We start from the raw sequence: 15,034 nt of genomic DNA, 5'->3' as shown, positions 1-15,034 counted from the left end.
GGATTACAGGCATGAGCCTCCGCGCCCAGCCAGACTTGCATCATTTTATTAATAGTAAGAAATCCGTTGTTATCTTTATCATTGTTCCTTTATATGCAATGTGTCTTTTTCTCTGGGTGCCTTTAAAAACTTTTTTTTTCACTAGTTTTGAGCAGTTTGGCAATGATGTACCTTAGTATGGTTTCATGTTTCTTGTGAATCTGTGTTTTGAGATGTTCAGATCTGTGTGTTCACAGCTTCATCAAATTTGGAAAATGTTCTGCCATTCTTTCTTAAAAATAATTTTTTTGCCCTTCCATCTCTCCCCTCTTCAAATACTGGCATATTAATCTTCTTAAAGTTGGCCTGCAGCTCACTGATGCTCTCGATTCTGATTTTTCTTTTTTGTTTTTTTAATTTTACTGTCTTCTCCATTCTGTGTAGTCTCGATAGCTGTGTCTTCAGATTTGCTATTTTCTTCTGACATGTCTAATGTACCATTAATTTCATGCAGTATATTTTTCATCTTATACATTATAGTTTTTATCTCTAGAAATTTTATGTGAATTTTTTCATATATTTTCTACCTGTACTTAACATTTTGAGCATATGAAATATAGTTGTACACTTAATGTCCTTGTCTGCTAATTCTAATATATGTCAGTCCTGGTCAGTTTTGATTGTTTTCTAAATTATGGATCATATTTTTCTGCATTTCTGCATGCTTGATAATTTTCATTAAATGTCAGTCATTATGAATTTTACTTTATTTGGTGGTAGATATTTTTGTATTTCTATAAATATTTTGTGATTTGTTCTGGTACATAGTTAAAATAATTTGAAACAGTTTGATTTTTTCATGTCTTGATTTAAGATTTATGTGAAACCAGAGAAATGCACAGTCTAGAATTAAGTATTCCCCCCTACTAAGGCAAGACCCTTCTGTGTACTCTACCCATTCCTTTGTGAATTGTGAGTTTTTTCACCCTAGCTAATGGCAACAGGCAATATTCCTGTTCTTCTGTGACTGTAGTGTACCTTGAACCTTTCCCTGGTCTTGGAGTGTTTCCTCACTTGCCTGTGTTGATCATTACAAAGGTAAATAACCCAGCAAGGACCCTCTCTGTTGTGCTCTGTCTGTGTGTAGCACTTTTTTCCAGTATTCTGTAAATCTCTGCAAGGATCTTTCCTCACATAGAGCTCATCGCAGTTGTTGCCATAGGGCTCATTGCAATTGTTTCCTGGCCCTCAGGGATCAGTTTTTCTTGACATGATGATGCAGGATTTTTCTCGACCTCTTTGTCAGGTTTGTAATGGGGATGCCCTGTTTACTCAGCCTGCCACACTCAACCCCTTGCAGGAGGGAGCACGTGAGCAAACGAGAGCAGGATCAGGCTGGTTGCTTTGGGTGCTGGCAGGAGCACGCTCCATGCACACCTTGCCGCAGTGCCCAGGTGGGAGTGCCTGTGATCCCTGAAATCCCAGAGGGCATGCTGCAGTGCTCTCTTAGCTTAGTTTTGCCATTTGTGGACCGCAGTGTGTTACCAGCTCAGTGGGCCCCTTGTCTTGTCAGGTGGGGCGTCTGTACTCCGCCAGCAAGGGCTAGTGTGACAGCCTTTTTTGGGTACCTACATCCAGTGGGTCCCAAGCTCTTGTGTGGTGTCCAAGAAGAATGAGGTCGTGCCGACACTTGAAGGATGGTGGAGGCAGATAATTTTATTTAGCCATGGATGGCTCTCAGCGGAGAGAGGAGCTGGAAAGGACGGGACGGTCAGGTAGTTTTCCCTGAAGTCAAACCATCTCTCCAAAATTAAGCTGTCTCTTCTCTGAAGTGCAGCCGTCTCTCTGAAGTCAAGTTGCTTCTCTTCAGTCAAGCTGCTTCTCTCCTCCACTGACTGAGTCCAGGGTCTTTATAGGCACAGAATGGGGGGCAGGGCAAGCCATGGGTAGTTTTGGAAAAGGCAACATTCCATTGGTGAAAAGACATTATTCAGAAAGAACCAATCAGGAGAGAACAGGCAAACAGGGATAGAACTTCTCACCTTGGGCCGCAGGTTTCAGGCTACTTTGTCTTGAAGGTGCCGTTTCACGGGGGACCCGCCCCTGTCTGCCTAGAATTTCTCTGCCTCCTGCTTCTATCACTGATGTTCACTGTTTTGAAAACACTGTTTCATATATTCTGTCTGTGTTTTGGTTGCTTCGGGCAGAAGCATGAATCTGGTCTCTGTTGCTCCATCTTGGCTAGAAGTAGTAATCATGCCTTTTAATTTTGTCCAATTTTCTTACTTTAAAAATATTTAAAATTTTAAATCGAAAAATTCATCAGTCTTTACCTTAATGGGCTCTGTACTTGGTGTCATGGTTAGAAACACTTTTTTGTTTAAGAACTTATAAAAAAATTGCTTCTATTTTTCAAAGATTTGAATTGCCTTATTCAGATATTTTATTAATATGGAATACTACATTACTCACAATTTGGAAAATAGCTAAAATGTGGGGAATGGGGGAGAACACCTGTAATTCCATCACCAAACACACTGTAAATTTATATATTGACATATTTTCTTCCATATGTCTTCCTGTGCCTTTATTTTTTGTATATTTGTAATGCTGGTGTCTGTCATTTAGCATGTTCATCCAGTGCATCGCATCATTAACCTTTTTTATGTTGCTACGTAATCTTCACAGTTGCATTTTAATGACTGAGTTATATTTCATCAAATGATTATATTGCAATTATATTACCTTTATACTGTTAAACCTTTTAGCTATTTGTTCTTAAAGTATATGAATCAATTATCAAAGAGTACATTTTCAGAGAATCCTAACTTTGCCTACTTACACATGACCCCATGAGAGCAGAAATGTGAGTAAGGCCCCTGATGTGTCGTTGCATCTGTCTCCAAGTCCATTCTAGTACATCCAATAAAATCCTGTTTGTAGAAAAATGAGAAGAAAATAAAAACATCAATTCTTAATAACTCAATGCATTTTTTATTACTCGTGTAGTTATAAAACAAACTTTAAAAAACAGCTTAGAGTTTCTATATTTAGTATGCATTAACATGCTCTCTCAATTACTTTTTAATACTTATTTGTGCTTGCTTATTTTTAGAAAAGATACTATTCAAGTCCAGTACATCGTAATGCAGAATTCTTTAGCAGTACCACCAAAAGATGAAGGTAAGATAAACTGTTGAGGAAAATGGTGATGTGTCCGTTACAGTTTTAATTTAATACATTGAATGTAATTGACCTCTAATCATAAGGTAACTTATTTCTTAGAATTAAAAACAAAAATTATAATTATATATGAAAACTCATTTATTTTGGTAAATAATTTGAGTGTATATGGATTCCTGAGTTTTAAGGACCTGTCTGCTTTTCTAGGCTGTAGCTCCTTGAGAGCAGGGCCATCTCATTCCACCCAAAACTCACAGAGCCCTGGTTATTCACTGGCAGTTAACTGGCACTAACAGATATCAATGAAATTAAAAAGTATTGGCTTTATTGAAGCAAAATAACACAAGTATTTTAGTGAGTAGAAGAATCTTTGCATACATATTCATACACACATCTGTAGACATACACTTAGAGGATATAGAATTTGTGTATACATTTCTTTGACCTGTTTCCCCTGATAATCCATTTTAAAAGAAATAGAAAAACTATTTTACTCTATACAATGTATAAAAAATAAAATAATGATTTTTTTAATAGGTACTTCTGGACCTTCCAGAAGAACCTGGACCTCCAGATGGAGGTATAGTCCTTTCTTAAGAGTATTTAAATTATCCTCACCATAAAGGATACACTCTAACCCCAGGGAGAAATACCAGTCTTTCCCCTGCCCCATCTAGTCTCTTCCACACGGAAGAGAAGTTCTGATATGTGTGAGAAAAAAGACATATCTTTAATGAGGCAAAATTAGGCTGTCTTAGTGGAACATGTAGCTTTTAGTAAAAGGAGGGAATTTGTTATGAAGGGCCCTTAAATAGAGCAGACACTCTGATCTCTCTGTCAGTGAGAAGGGTAGTATCATAACTCTTGAGCGCATGGAATCTGGAATTGAAACTCAGTCCTACCGCTTAATTGTAAAACCTTAGGTATATCACTTGACCTCAGCTTCCACATCTGTAAATCTATAAAATGAAGACAATAAGTCCCACTCTATAGGATATGTGGAGACTAAAGGAAATAGCATATGTAAATCACCCAGCATATTGTTGTTTGCGTAGTAGGCACTGATATGATGATAAAACTACTGTTCTTAATGGCTATTATTAATATCTGAGACTTCCTCATCTTTGAGACTGGTCAGTGAGATGGCCATGAGGCTGCCTCTTGCTTGGGAATGCCTAATGACCTTGGAAGGCCAAACGTGCTCCAAGGAGACCCAAGAGGAGTAAGCAGAAAGCAGACCGCTTGGTTTGATTGTTATCCGGGAATTTATCCGAAGGGAGAGTGAGAGTCCCTGAGACTCACACAAAATCCAGCCCGGAACACTAGGGCAAGGAAGGAGACGGGCAAACCCCAACTAGAAATCAAGAGCATGTGTTTTCCTTGAGTGTTCTTTGGTATATATTCTCTGGAAGATTTGTGGAGCACTAGATAGCTGATCAAGGGTTTGAAATTCGGTGTCCAAGCTGCTATTACCTTCTTTTATCCAAGCAAGCGAGGAGAGGCTTAGGAGAAAAAATAATGGAACAAGTATCAGGAAAGCTGGACTCCCTTCCAGACCTGCCTCCAAACAGCTGTGGAACCCCAGGCAAAGTTATTTTGCCACTGGGCCTCAGTTTTCTCATTTAAAATTCGAGAATGACTAGGTGTTCCTTTCAGGCTCTAAAAAGGTAAGTCTGTATGAGTAAACAACGAGCCGCTTGGCTCTGGCTGATACAGAGGGAGAAAGCACTCATACCTCTTGGCTGCTTTGATTCTCATCACAGTTTGTTTTGTTCTGATGTCTACGTCTCTGGGCTATAACATAAGCTTGGATACCTCCATTGACCAGAAAGTAAGACCCCTTGGCCCTACCCAGAGCTCAAGTGAACCTCCTCACCAATCTTTTCTGGGACTAAAGATGCTTAAGCCCAATCCTGGAATTTGACAAAGGAGATATAATAGCCTTAAAAACCCTAAATCATGTGCCTCCAGTGTGATATCATTCTACCTACAACTTTACATCCTTTATTTTATTTAATCTTCACAATAAGTTAGATGTAAACCTTATTTTACAAGTTCAAGATTAGGTATTTTTTGCAAAGACCACCAACAAGTAAGTGACTGATCCAAGATTTGAACCCAGATCTATCATAAAATTTATAAAGAATACTTATATAAGTTATAGAGAACATATATTTATAAAGAATACTTATAAAGAATATTTAATTCATAAAGAATATTTCTATAAGAATTTAGAATAATTTGTAATTTAAAATTTATAAAGAATATTTCTAATAATTTTTGATCACCTCCTTTTTCTTCTCTGATCAAAAATACTATGCTTAATTACACATATGAATGCTTAAAGCCATTTTAAACCAAAGTGAGCAGAAATTATAACTTAAATTATGGGAAATTACATCTATAAGGAAAAATTATATATATGAATATGTGTAACACCTAAGAATTGCCCAGTTATTCATTAATTTATTCATTCATTCAAATGCTTTCTGTATGTCTTAGATTAATATTAATATGTTTTAACAAAAGCATCAGATTTATTATGATTCTGTTTATGATCAAATATAATTTATGGCTAGGTGTAGCAGATCCCACCTGTAATCCCAGCACTTTGGGAGGCTGAGTTGGGAGGATAACTTGAGGCCAGAAGTTTGAGACCAGCCTGGGCAACATAGTAAGACTCCATCTCTACAAAAAAAATTTCAAAATTAGCTGGGTGTGATGGCTCATGCCTAGAGTCCCAGGTACTTGGAAGGCTGAGCTAGGAGGATTGCTTGAGCCTAAGAGTTTGAGGCTGCAGTGAGCTATGATCATGCCATGCATGGCACTGTAGCCTGGGCAACAGAACAAGACCTTGTCTCTGAATATATATATATATATATATTTTTGTCTGATATATATATACACACACACGTATACATATATATTACGTATATATTTGTTTAATTACATGTACATAATTTGTGTGACATGAGAAGTTTGCTGGGCACATGCTATTTATTAAATGCAGGTTGATTTATTTAACAAACCATTGATGGCTAGCTATAAATTATGATACCTTTGAATTTCCAACTTATAAACACATACACATGTATTATATGCATTTCTGTATAAAATTTAGATAAGACATTACCAACAGAGTTGTGAGCCTTAAATTAAGGAAAATATGGTGTACCAACATACTGTCCCCAAACAAAGTTCATATGGTAGAAGCAGGTTTAATGATCACCAAGGTAATTTGTACCAGGAACTATCAGATGCAATGAAGAATCCAAAGGTAAGTCATACAGATCCTGAGCTTTTAGGCTCTAAAATCCTGTTGGAACAGCATATATGCATGTCCTTAACTAGAATAAAGCATGACTAATGCTGTACTAGAAGTGAGTATGACATACTTTGAAAATCAGAATGAAAGAACAGTTAGTTAAGCCAAAGATTTTGAGGCTGGTCAGGAAACACAATGGAAGAGATGACATTTGTTCAGGATATTAACATATATGTACAAGTCAAGCAAGTGGAATTTAGGCCAGGGGGTTTAAAGCTAGGAAGAACTGGCAGCATTATTAACGGAGAAAACAAATTTAAAATTCTGGTTTCTTCTACTTAAATGTTATCTAATTTCAGATAAAGAGATTTAACATTGTACTATCACTCTAATGATGTTATACTATATTATAGGTTTTCTATTATAACCTAGTGTCACCGTTATTCCTTTCTGTGTGAGAATATAATTTATAGAATTTTGAGAAGTTCATGAGACTTATTTTGTTACAGTTTTCTATATCATTCTTTCAGGATTTAGGGATACGATTTAGTTTTCCATAACTTCCTTTTTTTTTTGTCTGATATTTTCAAATGATGAACTAAACTGTGTTTTTCAAAACAGAGGCATGAAAACAACATAATAAGGCCAACTATTTGGTGAAAGACAGTCACCACACTAATTAAAAATGCAAGTCAATTTATTTATGTGCCATATAAGAAGACTCACACAGGTGAGCAGTATCACCAAATGATTCTCTGACAGGGACAATGTATGTGTTTTATGTGCTAAGAAGAGGTAGTTCACTGTGATTATGCCAGTTGATCATTGAAGTTTGTACCTTGGGTAGTCAGAATGAATTTTAAGTTCCTACACAGTTGGTTAATGTAAACCCCATTGTTCATTGGTCAGGAAGGAGTCTTCATTTAAGTCAAGTGAGAGTCTGTTTTAGTGGAGTCTCTCAATTCTTTTTTTTTTTTTTTTTTTGAGACAGAGTCTCATTCTGTCACCCCAGCTGGAGTGCAGTGGTACAGTCTTGGCTCACTGCAACCTCCACTTCCTAGGTTCAAGCGATTCTTCTGCCTCAGCCTCCCTAGTAGCTGGGACTACAGGAGCGAGCCATCACACCTGGCTAATTTTTGTATTTTAGTAGAAACGGGGTTTCACCATGTTGGCCAGGCTGGGTCTCGAACTCCTGACCTCGTAATCCGCCCTCCTCAGCCTCCCAAGGTGCTGGGATTACAGGCCTGAGCCACCGCGCCCTGCCGAGTCTCTCAATTCTTAGTCACTTGTCAGCCTTACAGTTAAGTTTGCCATTTCCTAGACAAGTCTTCGGCAGGTAGAAAAGTTTTCTTATACAGTTCTTCTACCACTTTTCTCAACTCTGTCATAACATTTGTATTACTTAAAGGAAGCTTTCAAATTGTGAGTGCTATTTCTATTTCATAAAAGTAAGAAGTGGGGATGGAGAGAGAGCAAATGCTTTGAGGCAGACACACAGGCGGCCCCCTCTGGACCCACTGCAGTTAGCTGGACATGTGCTGTACAGCTACTACTGATTTCCCAAATGTGTACATGATTGGACTGCACAGCCACAGCCACTACTGTCTATCATGTGAATTCACATTTGAATCCTTTAAAAAAAACCCTAGATTTTCTGATTTAATAAAAAATAAATAGTTATGATACTGTCTAAAAATGTATTCTATGTCTTGCAGACATAAAAGTATATACTTATAGCTTACAGACCTAACATTTTGGTATTCATGAATATAGGATATTAGAACTCAAGTAAGGCACACTTAGGGAGGGGCTAGTTAATACTCATATCATTTTTAAAGTTTGGGGAAAAGATCTTACTTATTTTGGACTGAGTATCAGTTAGGTCTTTTATAAAGTTCTTAATGAATTTTCTGTCTTTAGCAGGGTTTAAAGCACCCCTGCATGTAGTAGTCTCTCAAATGCATATTAAATTATGTATAAAATGTCTTAAACCCTCAAACAGTTTTTATAAATCACATCTGATGCTGTGAAAATGTTGTAATCTTTTTTTTTTAATGAAGCACTAAAGTGGATGGAATTCTAAAGCCAATGAAAGCAAATGTTCATTTAACAAGTATTTATTGCCTTTGAAGAGACAGCAAAAGAAGCAAAGGCGGAGGAAAGTAAAGCCAAACTAAGCTCTTCTCTCTTGCAGCTGTTGTAATTAATAACACTGGGCTGCCTATCCAAGCAGGGGTTTCCTTTTATGGGGATTTAACCTGAAAGTGGTTTATTCTTGTTATCTAATCGTAGTTTCACTGTTTCGAACATGGTATGAAAGCTATTTTCTTAAGCTCTCTATTTTTTTCTTTTCCTCCTTGCCCATATCTCCCCTTTCCTCTCCATTTGGTGGAAGAACACTGATCTGGACAGCTGAGCTCTGGTCATTGTTATGTGCTTCTTTTTAGGCTCTGTGATTTTGGCCAAATCAGTAAACCTCAGTCCCTTCGTCTTTCCAATGGGGATAGTAATTCTTGCCCTGTAACGGTCAAATGCAGTAGGTATGGTTGATTCTCATTCTCATTATTTGTAGTATTTATTTTCTAGAAGGTTATTAGGAACACTGAATTAGCAAATACTGAGCCGTTTGTTCCTAGGGGATATTCAAGTTTAGGTTCTTGTGAGCCTCTAATCACAACATTTTTGTCAACAACTGATACATGACCTTGTTATAAGTGTATTTCTGTTAAAAAAATACTTTATTTAATAGACAGGGTTAATTTTTTAACATTGAACTCAGAGACAAAAGCACTATAACTCATGCCTCAACAAAGCTTCTCTAATACAAGTGTTTTCTCCGTAGAGCACATCACACTTATCTTGTGTGTAGGAGCACTAGACAGCATCCAACACTATGCTGGAGACCATAAGTAAACAGTAAAATCACCAAGAAAAAGCACAAAAAGTGCAAAAAAAAAAAAGTGGCAGTTTTTGAAATGCAAAAAGTAGGTGTGTTTACAGTATGAGAGCTGAAGGAAGAAAGCAGGATATCATCTTGTTCTGCCTCAGCTGGGAATTTGCATGTCAAGTGGCTCAAACTTTTTTGTTCTCCACACATGTCCATGAATGACCATGAAAACACCACAAGTATTGATTTTGGGGTTAAAAATAAATTTTAGCAATTAGGGAAATTCACAAATACAGAATCTGCAAATAACGAGAATCAACTGTATATGAATACGCCTTGTAAAAACTTTGAAAGCACAGTAGAAACCTCAGGATAATGTGCAGAATAAAAACTATTTTTTATGATGTTTTTCTCAGATAAAACGACTTTGTACATAGTTAATATTATAAACTTCAAGTTAATAAAGTAATATATTATTTAAAGGTGATCATAAATTCTTAGTTCGGTAAAGCTACAAAGAAAACTACTGTTGCAAGATCTGTGACTCTCCAGCCCTCACATTGAATGCACAGTAGCAAGGAGTACCACTGTAATTCGATGCTTTGAATTTAGTGGTTAACATTGCTTTATGACCTCATTATTGGGGGAAAATATCATTCCCTGTGTATTACCAAAGTATTATGTTTCCAAATATGTGATATTCATATGGAAACATTTTGATCTTAACAAGTGGTGTAAATGCTGTTCTTGGACTTTTGATACCATTTTATGCTGCAGAGCAAGTACAGATTGACATTTGCAAGCTGGTTTTGGTTAACTCCTTAATGTTGGAAATTGGAACTTTCCGATGTAATAACTTCTGCAAAATACCATTGTGCATTATTAGTATGTTATACTGTTGACAGAAGAACAAATGGAAAACACACACATGCCTGTAGAAATATCCTTTTAGAATAAATGGAAATGACGTGGGTGGCCTAAAACCACAAAGTAGACCAGCCATATATGGAAGTTGAAATAAAATATTAGAGTTTAAAATATTAGTAAATTTAGATTATGATTATTTTTGTTGTTTGAAATAGCTGTATTTCTTTCTTCTTTCTTTTCTTTTCTTTTTTTTTTTTCTGAGATGGAGTTTGGCTCTTGTTGCCCAGGCTGGAGTGCGATGGCACGATCTTGGCTCACTGCAACCTCCGCCTCCCTGGTTCAAGCGTTTCTCCTGCCCCAGACTCCCAACTAGCTGGGATCACAGGCACACACCACCACACCCGGCTAATTTTTTGTATTTTTAGTAGAAACAGGGTTTCACCGTGTTAGCCAGGCTGGCCTCGAACTTTTGACCTCAGGTGACCTGCCTGCCTCTCAAAGTGCTGGGATTACAGGCGTGAGCCACTGTGGCCGGCCGAAATAGCTGTATTTCTGTAGCTTAAAAAGCAGGCTGGTAATCAGATAATTTACTTGGGTATGTATCATTGCCATTGTGGCCGTTTGGCAGCAGAGTCTCTCAGAAATTCCAATTAACCATGTAAATATATTTCATAGCATCACATCTCACTTTGTCAGAACCCCTGCTGTGTTTATATCATTAACATAAATGCAGGTGCAAATAGCATGTATGTACTATGATAGAAAGCAGTTGGAGACATTTCACTGTGGGACACAACACTTTCAGACTGTGTACATCTGTTCAAATAATGTACCCAGCCCCAGTGACATGAACACAAGGATGGAAACATCTGCCCCTGAGACCATTTGCAATATGGCAGATGCTTGCATCTTTATTTATGCAGATGGTTAGTGTGGTGGGTCGAGCGGGGATAAAAGCAAAGTAGTTTGACCGGGGTATTTAGGATGTTATGCAGCCAAAAATAAAGGATAGGCATTTTCTGTTTTTAAAAATCCAATAGCAATAGGAATAGAAATTCATAAATGTAGTAATGCTTTTAATGGAGTAAACATATTGTTCTTGTCTTTAAATTAATGGGCACCAAAATCCTAGAAACATTTATAGAATTCCAGCATCTAACTTGTATTAATAAGGAAGAGCAACTTGTGATTACTTTTGTTTGGATAAAATAATTTTAAATGACTTTGAATACTTTTTGTCTAAAAAAATCCTTCAGGCCGGGTGCACTGGTTCACGCCTGTAATCCCAGCACTTTGGGAGGCTGAGGTGGGCGGATCACATGAAGTCAGGAGTTCAAAACCAGCCTAGCCAACATAGTGAAACCCCATCTCTACTAAAAATACAAAACATTAGCTGAGTGGGGTGGCAGGCACCTGTAATCCCAGCTCTATGAGAGGCTGAGGCAGGAGAATTGCTTGAACCAGGGAGACGGAAGTTGCAGTGAGTTGAGATCGTGCCACTGCACTCTAGCCTGGGCAACAAAAGCAAAACTCCATCTCAAAAAAAAAAAAAAAAAACTTTAAAAACACTGCTCTGTTTTTTGAAAAGATTATATACTACCAAGAGTATCTTGTGATGATATTTCTTAAAATTGGGGGAAAAATATAAATGTCATTTGAATATAACTTATCTGATATTCCATAAATATAAATTCAAGTAAGATAAGTTTCTGAAACATTATATAACATTTTTGTCAAGCATTTTATTTGGTTCATATTCTAACATTGACAGCTAGTGATATTTTAATTATAGTTAATATTTGTGTTAGGATGAATTACCTTTTAATACTTTATTATCAAAATTCTCTTCTATTGATCTGCCCTGTTATATTCTCAAGGAAAGAAAGGTGAAGGAAATAAAACCTAACAACAAAAAGTAAAACATTTCTAGATTTGATTTTCTATTCTCATTCACACAAACCTACCCACTCACTCATACACACACACAATTAGAGAATCTCAAAAGACATAGTAAGTTAGATTTCATCTAATTCGGTTGCTTTCATACTTTGTAGCTTCAGGACCTTTTACACTCTCAAAAATTATTGAGGACTGTAAAGAGCATTTGCTTGTGTGAGTTGTATCTGTCAATATTTAGTGATCATAAAAAGAAAAATATATTTATGGATTTATTTTGAAATAACAATAAGCTCATTATATCTTAACAAAAATAACCTAGTTTAATGAAATTGACTATACTATAAAACTAATGACAAAAACCGCAATTACTTTTGCACCAACCTAAATATTTTTCCAAAGTAAAAAAATAATAATCATAATGAGAAGACTGGCATTGATTTATGTTTTCTGCAAATATCTTTAAATTCTGGCTTCATTAAAGATAGTTTGAGTCTCGTATCTAGTCCTGCATTCAATCAGTTGTGATATTGTATATGCTGACATATTTTTTAAAAAGTCGACTTTCCAATAGTCAGAAAGGAAGGGGATATTTTGGTAGGCTTTTCAGATAATCATGGATATTTTTCTTTGATGCTACGCCAAAATTTGTCAGATGTAAACTTCTTTCAGTTTAGTTGTACTGTGAAATTTGAAACCCTGTCCATGTACTTTTGTATTCTATTACATTTTGGGTCTCATACTTGAGTGATTCTTTTATTGATGCATGTGACATTAAACTGGTCATTTAGAAAACACTAGTTCAGTGTGTTATGCAAATCTCCCATATACTTCATTGTACAATATTTTAAAAATCATTCATTAACGTAAGCACCAGGTTTTTTTTGTTGTTTTTTTGTTTGTTTTTTTGAGACAGAGTCTCGCTCTGTCGCCCAGGCTGGAGTACAGTGGCACGATCGTGGCTCACTGCAAGCTCCACCTCCCGGGTTCATGCCATTCTCCTGCCTCAGCCTCCCGAGTAGCTGGGACTACAGGCGCCTGCCACCACTCCCGGCTAATTTTTTGTATTTTTAGTAGAGACGGGGTTTCACTGTGTTAGCCAGGATAGTCTCCATCTCCTGACCTCGTGATCTGCCCGCCTCAGCCTCCCATAGTGCTGGAATTATAGGAGTGAGCCACCGCGCCTGGCCCATAAGCACCAGATTTATCTGAAAAGTAACTACTGGGAAGCTTCAAGCTGCTGGTGGTGAATTCAGATTTTCCAGAATTCCAATTGCCACTTGAAAGAAAATGACTTTTATCATTGGCGACAAATACTGTTAGAAGTTATTTCTTGTAATGCCAGGCTCCATTCATTCACTTTTGAGAAAATGTCTGCCAGATACCCAAGTCTTAATATGTTCATTCAACATATTTCAACATACGTCTGTCAGCCATTTTTTTCAAGTAAAAATGATATTCCATGAAAAAAGTAGCCAGGTTAGCTTCAGGGCTGAATCGAGTGCTTGTCCTCAGGACAACAGTCCTATTTCCATATGAAGCAGACTTGTACTTTGACTGCAGATGATTTCATCACAGAGTATTAAAAAGGCATGTACTCAAGGACCAAAATTTTATAAAACTAAAATTTTGTACTGCTTTTTTGTTGTTCCACTGTGAGAGTGCCACAGTGAAGTATAGGACTGCTTGAACAGTTTATGGGCACTACCTTACTTGGCTAAGTTGCTAGAGAAGTTTTACCCTACAGCGCAACAAGTGCAAATGTTGACACAAGGCAAAGGCCATCTTGATATGAGTATGAAAAGAGTATTTGGGACCCTCCTTGAGGTTCTGCAAGCCGTACTTTGAGAAACACTAATCTAATCTAATCCTCTCTTGCTAAAGAGAGGAAACTAAGGCCAGGAAGGCCGAAGGATTGTTATCTTGCTCAAATTCATTCCAGCAGTATAATAAATATAAACAACAAAGCCAGACGTCTACTCTCTATCATACATGTAATGCAGTTTGTCTTGTTTTCTCTGAGGCACTCCTCCCCCAGCCTCCCACAAAAAGAAAATTCCTCAGATCCAAATCATTATACCTTAGCACTGATGTATTATCAAGTTTACTAAAGGAGCAGGACTTGCCACATGAGAAATTTAGAAATTCTTTTAGCATTTTAGACTTTTCTTTCAGTCCTAATGTTCTTTAGTGTTGTCAGTTTTAGAAGAAGGTGGTGTAAGATTAAGAAGTATCTAAGAAATGTGTATTATTTTTAAAATTATGAAAGACCTTAGTCATTTTTTTCTTCATTTTTACTCATCAAAAAATTACTTTGTCACTCCTGAAAAGTGTAATTAAATGTATTGTGTAATTGTTGCTCCAAAAAAGTCAGATTCTGGTGTAAGCCTGATTTGGTCACCAGAAACTCTGTTAAAAGAAGGCCATAGATACAGTTCCATAGGGCATTGCACATTGCTATGTGTGAGTTCATTTACTACCTCTCCAGTGACCATGCTGTAGATTTCTCTTAGAAGAAAGACCCGTCTCTCTCTCCTAACAGTTGCACTTTGATTGGAAAAAGGTTGTTCAAAAAGATCTTTCTTTTCTCAACATTGAGATGGATTATGTGGCACTCACTGGCCACTGGAAGAGACTGACATGTAAACAGATAAATTGCTAAACAACTTAGTTAAGTTCAGTGTGTTGGAATTGAGGGAGAACAGCTTTGGTGCCAGACAGACCTGGGTGGAAATCCAACTCTCAGTACCTGCTTTGTGATCTTGCAAGAAACGTTGTTTTCACATCTATGGACTGGAGGTGTTAATACCAAGAATTGGTGGAGGACTTCAGATAGCAGATTAAGCATTCAGTCTGACTTCTGACTGAGGGGCATTTTAGTTCTTCAAAATAGAACTTCAGGATTCTAGAGGTTTGAGGGAAGAATAGAAATGGATGAGTAGAGGCAGTGTATATGT

At 37.0% G+C, this 15,034-nt stretch overlaps 1 protein-coding gene across 7 annotated transcripts in view; it reads left to right on the top strand.

Moving 5' to 3' along the window:
- Positions 1-15,034, top strand: part of ZNF438 (zinc finger protein 438) — a 177,644-nt gene that overhangs the window by 142,875 nt on the left and 19,735 nt on the right. For 6 of the 7 annotated variants that reach the window (XM_011956343.1, XM_011956345.1, XM_011956339.1 and 3 more), the window contains one exon: positions 3,095-3,162. In XM_011956343.1, the coding sequence (XP_011811733.1) occupies positions 3,126-3,162 (37 nt within the window). In that variant the 5' untranslated portion in view covers positions 3,095-3,125. Of the gene's footprint in view, positions 1-3,094; positions 3,163-4,650; positions 4,830-15,034 lie in introns of all 7 variants that reach the window. The other variant, XM_011956346.1, reaches the window with a different exon arrangement.

The sequence above is a fragment of the Colobus angolensis genome, unplaced genomic scaffold, assembly GCF_000951035.1.
Source record: "Colobus angolensis palliatus isolate OR3802 unplaced genomic scaffold, Cang.pa_1.0 Scaffold414, whole genome shotgun sequence".
Taxonomy (NCBI): Eukaryota; Metazoa; Chordata; class Mammalia; order Primates; family Cercopithecidae; genus Colobus; species Colobus angolensis.
Note: the sequence above shows the minus strand (reverse complement) of the source record. Positions and strands in the feature narration are given on the sequence as shown.